Consider the following 10,226-nt stretch of genomic DNA (forward strand, 5'->3'; position numbering starts at 1 on the left):
CCAACACCTACCTTTCAACAATTCAGAATTCCTAGTCCACACTGAGCCAATTTATTAAAGAGGAGTGGAGGGGAGCTTCATTGGGATCCAGAAGCAAGTAATTGCGGGATTCCCCCCTCCTGTGTCAGCTCCCCTGCTCCTCGCTGCAGCCCAGTCCCCAGGGCTTGCCCCCGAGGCAGCAGGGCTGGAGTCAACTAGACAGTACTGCATAAATACACCGAGGCCACAGGCCGAATCAGCAGCGTCACAACGGGTGGTTGGGGGATGGGGAGGGTGGACTTGGGGCAGAAAGGGGAGGGGGTGCTCTGGGCGTAGCTCCTCTCCAGGCCTTGTCCAGAGCCTCCCCCTACCACCTGCAAAGTCACAGGGCCCAGTGATTTCCAGGCCCCTGGAAAATCACTGTCGGGGAGGCTAGCAGGCGGCCCCTGGTGGGGAGAGGGGGTGGGCAGGGTGTGGCTAGGCCTAGGGCTCAGGGGGCCCAGGGCGGATCAGGTGCTGTTGCCTTGCTCTTGCTCGAAGAGCAGCATGGCAAGCTGGGTTCGGGAGCCGAGGCCCTCGAGCACGCTCTGGCGGCAGCGGTGGTACAGGCCCTCGCTGAGCCGGGCACTGCACATCTGGGCCCGGTAGTGCTGCAGCAGGGCCGGCTCCACGGCGCGCAGCACGTGCAGGCTGGAGTAGCGCAGGAACAACTCGTACACGTCCAGGCTCTCCAGCAGCTCCTCTTCTTGTTCGGAGGCGGCTGCCAGGCGCCCGCGGGCCGCCACATAGTCGGAGTTGTAGAAGCAGGCCTCACTGGCCGCCTGGCGGTCGAAGCGCCCCGAGTCGCGGCCCAGCTCAGGTGGCCCGGGCCCCTGGGGTGGCGCCACAGCCGGGTGGAAGGCCTGGAAGTGCATGGGGAAGAAGGCCTGCCAGCCAGAGATGGCGTGCATGCGGCAGCGGTTCATGAAGTCAGGGGTGAGCACTGTGTCTGGCCCGGCCAGGAGAAACAGCGTGTCCAGAGGGTGCTTCTTAGAGAGCAGATCCATGAGGCGCAGCGGGGCGGGCGCGGCTGTCTGCACACTGAGCCAGGGCACGCGGGCGCCTGGGAAGCGGCGCTCCAGCTCCGCCACGTGGGCCTTGACTGGGGCGAAGACGTCGGCGTGCGCGGCCCGCTGTGCCTGGCGCGGCTCGTACAGCAGCAGCAGGGTCAGGGCCGCTGCGTCCCCGGGCTCCAGGGCCGCGGCGGCGAACGCCTCCAGGAAGCCTGGCGCCAGGTCGCGCTCGGCCGCTGCCAGAGGCAGCAGGACCGTGAGCCGGGAGGCCTCGGTGACATAGGGCACCGGCAGGATCTCCACGCGGCTCAGCGGCCGCAGCAGCTGCACCCGGTGGGTGAGGGGCCGGCGGCCGCCCTGCGGGGTCAGCGCCTCGAGGCGCAGGTCCAGCGTATACTCCATCCCGCGTGCCGGGTCGAAGCGCCGGTAGCCGTTCAGCAGCTGTTGCTTCTGCAGCCGCAGCGCCGGGTGGTAGCGCCGGTTGAGTTCCTCCAGGGCGGCACCCAGGACGTCCGCCACATCCGCCTGATCGGCCCCGCGAAGTGGACAGCGGGGCGAGCCGTCGGCGCAGGAGAAGGCGTGCTGCTCCGTGAAGTAGTCCCAGCGCAGCACCTCAAAGCGGGAAGCTGGGCGCGAGGGCGCAGGGATGCCCACGGGCCAGGAAGCCGCCCGCTCACCGTCAGCTGCCAGGCGGCTGGTGTTCAGGATTTCCCACTAGATGCAGAAAACGGGTGGTGTGAGCAAGGCAGGGCCCACAGGGGTCAGCACACAGGCGGGCGGGGTGCAGTGAGTGGCTGAGGCAAGGCAACAGGGGCCATTTGGCCCACCCAGCCCGTCACTGGCCTTCCCATAAGCCCAAAAGATCAGTTGGGAGGCGGGTTTGTTTCTTGGACTCCAGCAGCACTATGTCCCCAGGGGTCTCTAAGACCCCTCCCAGCCCCCCCACGTCCCTCCCGAGGCCCACAACATACCTGCAGCTCACGGATCTCTTGGTATGTGCGTTCCAGCTCAGCCCTGGCAAAGGCCTTGTGCAGCTGGTACATGTGTATGGGGTCCCGCACAGGATGGGCTGTCAGGGCACTGCGGAAGCGGGGATCCCCTTCCTGGACTGGCTCCCCAGGGCTCAGCTCTAGGTAGCTGTAGCGTGACCCCTGGGGAGAGAAGAATTGGGTCTGTGACAGGTTCCTGCCTCTCCCCCCAGGCCCTCCCCTCAGTTACCCTAGGGATGCAGGGTCAGACTCTGTCTGCATGAGACTACCTTGTCTAGCGCTGAGTCTGTGTGAGCCCTGGGCAGGCTTCTGCTAACTCAGCTGTGAGCTGCCCAGTACCCGACACTGACTGCCTGCTTGTTCTCCAATCCCTACAACCACCCTGAGCATCATGATTTCCACCAGGCCGGATGAAGACAGAAGTCTCTGGAGATTCAGCAAGTGATCCAAGATCATGGGGAGGGGGAGGCTGGACCACAACAGGACTGGCAAGCCCCACTACCCCTTGGCCTCCTTCTAGAGTGCAGCGCCAAGGCCCAAACAGGAGACGCCCCGGGGCGGCTCACGTTCCCACCTCCTGGTCGCTGGAGCAGCCCACCCCAGTGGCATCCAGGATACAGCGTCCCAGCCACTCATCCGGGCGGGCGCTGACGATGTCGTTGCGACAGCCTTCCAGGTGAGGGCGCAACTGCTGCAGCAGCGTGCGCGACAGCATCACTCCGAAGCCGCCGTGGCAGTAGCGGCCCGGCGTGGGCTCTCCGCCGATGAACTCCTGGGGCCGGCCCAGGTAGAGGTGGGCGGCGGCGGCCAGGCTGAGGCGGCCGGCGAGGCGTGCCAGGCCGTGCGCCTCGGTGTAAGTGGAGTCAGGTACCAGGAAGAACCAGTCAAAGTCGTCGCCGTGCTGCTCCAGCAGGTGGCGCAGTGCCAGGTGCAGGTGCCCGATGGGCCGCTCCTCACCCAGGGTCACCACGGCCATGCCCGGCGGGGTCCGGCGGCCCCGTGCGCCCGTCAGGAACACCACACGCTCCAGCCGGTGCCCTAGGGTGCGGTTCACAGCCACGCCCAGTGTGGGCAACGTGGCCTGTGAGGTCAGCACTGCCACCAGCAGCCTCTGCCTGATGCCCAGCTCCGTGCTGATGTAGCGGGTCCTGCGGGAGGACATGGTACAAGGTTACCAAACGGACCCCTGCGGCATGTGGAAGGCAGCTCACATGCAGGCCGCAGCAGGTCCCATCTCCCCCGCCCCCCCGGGCTTGTTCCTGGCCTGGAAGCAGAGCAAGAAGGGCCTCTTTCTCCCAGGGAGTCATGCAGCAGTGGAGAGATGGGTTGTGGGCCAGATTCCTGGTTTTACTGCTTAGTAGGAATGTGCCCTTGAGGGCATTATGTTGCCATCTGTAAAATGGGACTGTTCGCATCTATTTAAAGCACAGAGCGGCTATGTTTCCTACGCCTATGCGCCTTTGTGCTACAGATACATCCCACAGGAGGTAGAGCAGTAGATGGCCTAGAGTGTGTCCAGTGTATCTGGAGGAGGGGCAGGCTGGGACTAGGGGGGATGGGGCCAGAACTGGAACTGAGTGCTACTTAGGAGCCACTAACCCCGCCCCTTGCATCTCACTCCGAGGCAGTCCTGGTCACCCACCCGGGTGCGGAGATCCAGGGACGGGCAGATTTTCATTCTCTCCCTGCTCTGTCCCTCTCTCTAGGTACTGCCATTTCCGCGGCCTCCCAAACACCCAGCTGAGGGGCTAAGAGGATCTCTGGGGTCCCTTGGAGCGGAAGGGTTTGGGGGCAAGTTCAGTCCAGGCTGCCCTGGGGCCTCGGAGTGGCCCCACCGCTCCCGGGAAAGTCGGGCCATAGGAAGTTATCAGGGCCCAAAGACTTCCTGGCCGGCCAGCCCCTTCCTTCCGGAGCCTAACCCGGCCCCGGGGCCTCTCCCGTGCGCGCCGCGGCTGCTGCCCAGGGGCCTGAGGCTGGCGGAGCCCATCTCTAACCTGACGGCCTTTTTGGCGGCCTGGCCGGGCTGTGCGGGGCGGTAAGGCAGGACTCGCGGTTCCCAGTTCTCCCCCGCGCCGCCGGCGGCCCCGGGCCTGTCGCGCTCCGCTCCGGGCTGCACCGAGTTGGGCCGGCGAGCCGCGTTGGTGTTGCCGCGCGGCGGCAGCTCCGAGTCTCCGGGTTGGGGCGGCCCGGGGCCGCACGGCTCCTCCACCCAGGTGACGCTGAGCAGGCTCAGGGTGAAGCCCAGCGAGATGCCCACGGCCACGGGCCCCGCGGGCCGCAGCACCGACAGCAGCAGCGATGCCCGCATGGCGCCCGGACCGCGGGCCCCTGGCCACCCGCGCAGCCCCACAGCAGCCCGAGGAGGCTCCGAGGGGGCGGGCCCGCGGAGGGGGCGGATCCGGAGGGCCCGGGCCCCAGCGGGCGGGCCCGCTCCCGCCCCGCCGAGCGGAGCCCGCGGCCGGAGCCGTATCCCGCGCGCCGAGTCCCGGCTTCCCACCCTCCGGCTGCGTTCGGCGCCGGAGCTCGGCCGCCGCTGTCCGACGTGTCACTGCGAGGGCCCCGCCCCCGGGGGCGGGGTCTCGGGCTCCAGTCACCCGAGAGGCGGAGGGAGGTTAAAGGGGAAGGACCTCCGGAAGTGCCCCCTCCTCAGCGCGCGCGAGCGAGACGCCGGGGGCGGAGTCTCCCGCCTCCCCCCGGCCGGTTGGTGCGTCCCGGATGACGTCAGAGGCAGCCCTCCCCTGCCGATGGTGCGCCCTGAGTGACGTCAGGAGCCGCGGCCGGAGCTGTCCATCAGCACCAAAGGCCTCGGGCGGGCTCAGGGCATGGGGCCGCAGCTCCGGGGCGGCCCGAGCCCCTGCTCCTGCTCCTCTTCCTTCTCCAGGCCCGGGCCCGGTCTCCAGACGCCGCGGGCCTGGAGTGCCAGGCGCTGCTGGAGGTGGAGCGGTGACGGCGCCGCGCAGAGACCGTTCTCTGCGGCCCAGCAGACCCCTTCCCCGCAGCACGACGGACTTTGCCCGGACTCCAGTCACTTGGAGCCCCTAGCTCCCCGCCACCCCGGCCCCTCCGGCGCCGGCTCAGCCTCCTGGGCTCCGAAGCTCAGATCACCTCCAGCGCAGGTACATCTTGGACAATGCCAGACCCAGCCTCCCACTGCCCGGTCCCCTGGCTGCCTCCTGCCCACCACAGCGCCCGCCCCCCCAGGTCCCCCTTTTTAACTTCGTGCCAGCCCCTCCAGCCCGGCGCCCTGTTTCTCTTTGTCTTTACCCCACCACCACCAACCCCCTCTAGGGAGCTCCCAGAGCTGCGTGGTGTGGGCACCAGCACTCCTTTGTCCACAGCATCCTTGCTGAGTTCTCCCACTCCCATCCTGGGGGGACTCCTGCTTGACCCTGGCTCCCTTGTCGGGCAGGTGGACCTGGAAGGCTGACCTCCTCACATTCCCGGCGCTATGCCGGGCACAGTGGCAACACTGCGGTTCCAGCTGCTGCCCCCTGAGCCGGATGATGCTTTCTGGGGTGCACCTTGTGAACAGCCCCTGGAGCGCAGGTACCAGGCGCTGCCTGCCCTTGTGTGCATCATGAGCTGCTTATTCGGAGTCGTCTACTGCTTCTTCGGTGAGATCCCCTGACCTCTGTCCCTCACCTGTTTCACTGTTTTTTTTTTTTTTTTCTGCCCTCGCTTTACAATTTTCTTCAGAGCCCACCAGCACTGCCATGGAAAACTTGCTTCTCTGTCTTTCATCCCACAATGTTTGTAGACCTCCCAGAGTCCATATTTGAAAGCTGATGGTGATGCCTGGGTATATTAACCTCACTGAGCTAAAGCTTATCTGAGCAGTGGAACCCTGGCTTTGGTCTTAGGAGGGGTTGTTACAAGAATGAGTAGGCGCTGTGTAAGTAGTAGCTATTATGGTGAATGTGCCTTTGGGTCTCTCCTGTCAGAAGGCACTGGGATCTCTCGGGAGGGTGACTGAGCCTGGGTCCTTCCCACTGGATGTCAGAGCGACTCCTGAAAGTAACACCTGTCCGAGTGAGGGGCTGCCATCCAGCATGCTCTGCCACAGCCACCTTCCCTTTTCTAACTTGCACAGAGGTGTCATAGCGACTAGTGGGAGCCTGAGTACGTGTTCAGTGACTCTGGAGAAAAGAGTTGACAGAACTTCAAAAGTGGGTACTGTGAACTGCGTGGTAGGAGAATTGTTGATGGCAGCCAGTGCAGGCTCAGGAGGCTGCAGGTGTGGGGTTTTAGGCTGGGCAGGATTGGGGCAGGACTGGTGTGCTTCCACCTCCACACCTCCTCCTAGAATGGGTGAGTAGACAGGGTTAGGAGCAGCCGGTCTCTCCACCCCCAGCCTCCGGGCTGACGAGCTGCAGAGTGGGCAGGAGGCCATGCCCACACACAGCTTCGGGACAAGTTTGGACCTTCAGGGAGTCTGTCTCGTCTGCCAGCCATGGGCAGCCGCTCTGCACAGCGTTTGGGTTAGTCTTCCCTCCCTGTTCCGGGCCTCCCTGGCACCGGCCCCTCGGGGATGCCTCCACTGCCAAGCTCTTGGACTCAGAGTTCTTGACCTCCTCCTCCTCTCTGCTGCCCCAGCACCTCCTGGATTTGTTCTCTCCTTCATTCCAGGAACCAAATCTCTTCATTATCTTATCCTTTGGTTCTTTCTGACCCCTCGGCCCCCATGCCTGGCTTCCATCTTCCCAATTTTGCGGGGACACACCTCCCTTACTCTTGCAGGCCCTGTGAGTGGGGCCTGAAGGTCTTATAATCTCTGCTGTTTTCCCTGTAATCCTGGTTTCTCACAATAGTTTATAAACCCTTGTGACTTCCAGCTGTCTCATTCTTTTCCATCACTACCCCCACCCACCATGGCCCAAGCCCCTCTGTGATCCCAGCTCTGGTCCCCGTTACCTGCTTGCTGCCATCCTGATGATCCCATTTATCTGGCCTCAGTGAGACTGTTCCTCAGAGCCCCTTGAACACTCCCAACGACCTCCATCCTTCCCCTGGGACCTAAAGGGCCTTTATCCCCCCATCCTAGAACTATTCCCTGACAAGCTACCTTCCCTGGGCCCTTCCAGCAATGCCTGATTTCTGAAACCCTGCCACCCCAGGAAGGTCCGCTCTCCATGAGTCTGTGTCCGCTCTGCTCTCAGCAGTGCTCGCCCTACCGCCCCAGGGACCCCAGTGCCCTGCTCCCCTGACTCCTAGGATCTCACAGATGCCCAGTGTCCCATTACTGGTTCCCTTCTTACATCCCTGAGCCATCTCAGATCACAGGAAGCCCCAAATCATTCTCTCAGTGATTCCTCCTGTTTGGCCTGGGGAGCTTCCTGCTTCCCTGACCTTGGCATCTTGATCTCCAGTCCCCAAGCCCTCACGTCCCCCTGCTGCCCCTGTCACAAGCCTCTGTTCCCCTGCAGGTTACCGCTGCTTCAAGGCAGTGCTCTTCCTCACGGGGCTGCTGTTCGGCTCGGTCATCATCTTCCTGCTGTGCTACCGAGAGCGTGTGCTGGAGACGCAGCTGAGTGCTGGGGCGAGTGCAGGCATCGCTCTGGGCATCGGGCTGCTCTGCGGGCTGGTGGCCATGCTGGTGCGCAGCGTGGGCCTCTTCTTGGTGGGTCTGCTGCTGGGCCTGCTGCTCGCCGCTGCCGCCCTGCTGGGCTCTGCACACTACTACCAGCCGGGCTCTGTGTGGGGGCCCCTGGGGCTGCTGCTGGGAGGCGGCCTGCTCTGCGCCCTGCTCACACTGCGCTGGCCACGGCCACTCACCACCCTGGCCACTGCCGTGACCGGGGCGGCACTCATCGCCACTGCCGCTGACTACTTTGCCGAGCTGCTGCTGTTGGGGCGCTACGTGGTGGAGCGGCTGCGGGCCGCCCCTGTACCCCCACTCTGCTGGCGCAGCTGGGCCCTGCTAGCCCTGTGGCCCTTGCTCAGCTTCATGGGTGTGGTGGTACAGTGGCGGGTAACGGCTGAGAGGGACTCGCACACTGAAGGTGAGAGGGTACGGGCCAACGTGGGCATGAGAGAAAGAGATGGTGGGGTGGATGGGGTTGACGAATGGTGGGGAGCGGGTGCTGGGAGGGGATGCTGAATGACTGAGCAGTAAGGGGTAAAAGCTGTACATGCCAGCAGCAGAAGGTCTGTGAAGACAAGCCCTGTGTGCCAGCTTTCACCCCACAACAATGCGTGTGCCATCAGCTCTGGGCCAACCCTGTTGCAGGCCCTGGGGACACAGCCAAGACCCCGTCCTAAGGCTGTCCTTCTGGGGTAGGTGAGATCAGAGAACAGGCAGGCAAGCAGGTCAGATGGTTTCAGTTATGCAGAGTGCCATGAGAGAGGTGCACAGGAGTCTAGGAATTAGTGACCTTATAGTTAGGGTGACCAAGGAGGGCTGCCAGGAGGAGGAGGCAACATGTTCAACAAAGACCTGAAGGATAGGAGCCCAGCCGTGCCAAGAACTAGCGAGGAGGGAACAGCAGGGGAAAAGGTCCTGGGAAGAAATGAGGTTGGCTAGTTCAAAGGGGAGAAGGTGAGATCCAGGCATCAGACTATTCGGGTCTTAGAGGGCTGATGCGATGCCATTGGAGGGTTTGCAGGAAGGGAGGCCATGATCTGAGCCACTGTTTTGGGGCACTCCTTCTGCTCAAGAGTGTAGAAAGCACCCAAGGGAGGCAGGTATAGCAGGGAGCCAGGGAAGAAGCAGCTGGGGCTGTCCCACGGGATAGGATAGCAGCTGGCCTAGGTGAGTCATGCATGTGTCAGGATTGGGAGCCGGCTGACAGCTGAGACCATCTGGGAATCCCTGGCAAAGATGGGAGTCCCATCTGGGGGATGAAGGACTGGGAAAGAACGTGCCCGGTGGAAATGGGATATGGACAAGGGGATGGTGGGAGGGCGGAGGAAGGGCCCTGAGACCCTCTGCCCATCCTACTGCAGTGGTCATCAGCCGGCAGCGACGGCGTGTGCAGCTCATGAGGATTCGGCAGCAAGAGGAACGCAAGGAGAAGCGGCGGAAGAAGCGACCCCCGCGGGCTCCGCCCAGAGGCACCCGTGCCCCTGCGAGGCCTGGTCCACTGGATCCTGCCTACCGGCGCAGGCCAGTGCCCATCAAGCGCTTCAACGGAGATGTCCTCTCACCAGTGAGTACTCTGAGCCCCCCGAAACCCAAAGGGAGCAAGGGAAAGTGTGGCAGCTGTGGTGGCAGGATGGGGCTTTCCCTAGGGGCAGGTGGTCATCCAGAAGGCATAGGGCGTGTCCATGCATCCATCAGAGCTTTTATGCCTTGGCATGCCGGACACAGCTCTAGAGCGCTCCCTATGGATAGCCACTGCGGGGCAGGAAGGGGAGGGCCTGAGGAGTGCCAGGCTTGATGGTTGCAAGGAAAGGGGACTTTCAGGGCAGGCGTCTGCAGTGGGGCTCTTATGCCTGTATTGCCTCCTCCACAGAGCTACATCCAGAGCTTCCGGGACCGGCAGACTGGCAGCTCCCTGAGCTCTTTCCTGGCCTCACCTACAGACACGGACAATGAGTTCGGCTCCCGGGGGCCGCTGACAGCCTGCTCAGGGCCTCCAGTGCGGGTATAGCCACATCCTGCCCATCAAGACTCTGCAGTCACCAGCTCAGCCGGCCTGGGAGAGCCCTGAGGCCAGCACCCGACCTGCCTGGCCCTGCGGGCTCTCGGGAGAGGGCCGCCCACCCAGCCTGTAGAAGAAGGCTCTATTGGGGGCTCAGTCAGGCATGACAGAAGGCCTCTCCCAGGCTCCCAGAGGGGCTCCTGGGGACCCCCGGGTATGAGTCCCGCAGGGGGTGTGCTCAGGGTTGTGTGTGTCGCCTGTGTGTGTGTGTGGGTGCAGGGGTGGGCTTGGAGGGGTTGCTGGGAGCCTTGCCTCAGGTTTTGGATAGGTAAGGCTTCGTCAGGGCTGGCCCTGCGGGCCATTCTCCTGCATGTCCACGGTGAGGTGGCCCATGGCCTCCTCACTGCTCAGCCTTCCGGCCAGCCACATCTGAGGGTTTTGCAAATAGTTGCAGGCCTCTCTGGTCCCCTGACCTCTGTAAAGCCACCAGCCCTGGGGCAGTGGCAAGGGACAGGGAGGGGTGGGCGGGGGTGGGGGGTAGTGCTACTGCCTTGGGCTTGGTGGGGGAAGGGTGGAGGGCCAGGGGTGGGCTCTGAATGCATGATGCATGTCTGGTGTCCATCATG

General features: G+C 63.7%; 2 protein-coding genes across 2 annotated transcripts; one reads left to right on the top strand and one right to left on the bottom strand.

Moving 5' to 3' along the window:
• Positions 1–409: 409 nt before the first annotated feature.
• Positions 410–4,511, bottom strand: CHPF (chondroitin polymerizing factor). Its single transcript, XM_004576795.2, has 4 exons — positions 4,015–4,511; positions 2,595–3,168; positions 2,003–2,182; positions 410–1,745 (listed from the first exon to the last, which is right to left on the bottom strand). Exons 1-4 carry the CDS (start codon positions 4,326–4,328, stop codon positions 489–491), a joined length of 2,325 nt encoding a protein of 774 aa, XP_004576852.2. The 5' UTR covers positions 4,329–4,511; the 3' UTR covers positions 410–488.
• A 186-nt stretch (positions 4,512–4,697) lies between these two features.
• TMEM198 (transmembrane protein 198) lies at positions 4,698–10,106 on the top strand. Its single transcript, XM_004576794.4, has 5 exons — positions 4,698–5,136; positions 5,430–5,634; positions 7,444–8,019; positions 8,963–9,165; positions 9,472–10,106. Exons 2-5 carry the CDS (start codon positions 5,469–5,471, stop codon positions 9,607–9,609), a joined length of 1,083 nt encoding a protein of 360 aa, XP_004576851.2. The 5' UTR covers positions 4,698–5,136; positions 5,430–5,468; the 3' UTR covers positions 9,610–10,106.
• The last annotated feature ends 120 nt before the right edge of the window (positions 10,107–10,226 follow it).

Source organism: Ochotona princeps, chromosome 5 (assembly GCF_030435755.1).
Source record: "Ochotona princeps isolate mOchPri1 chromosome 5, mOchPri1.hap1, whole genome shotgun sequence".
Lineage (NCBI taxonomy): Eukaryota > Metazoa > Chordata > Mammalia > Lagomorpha > Ochotonidae > Ochotona > Ochotona princeps.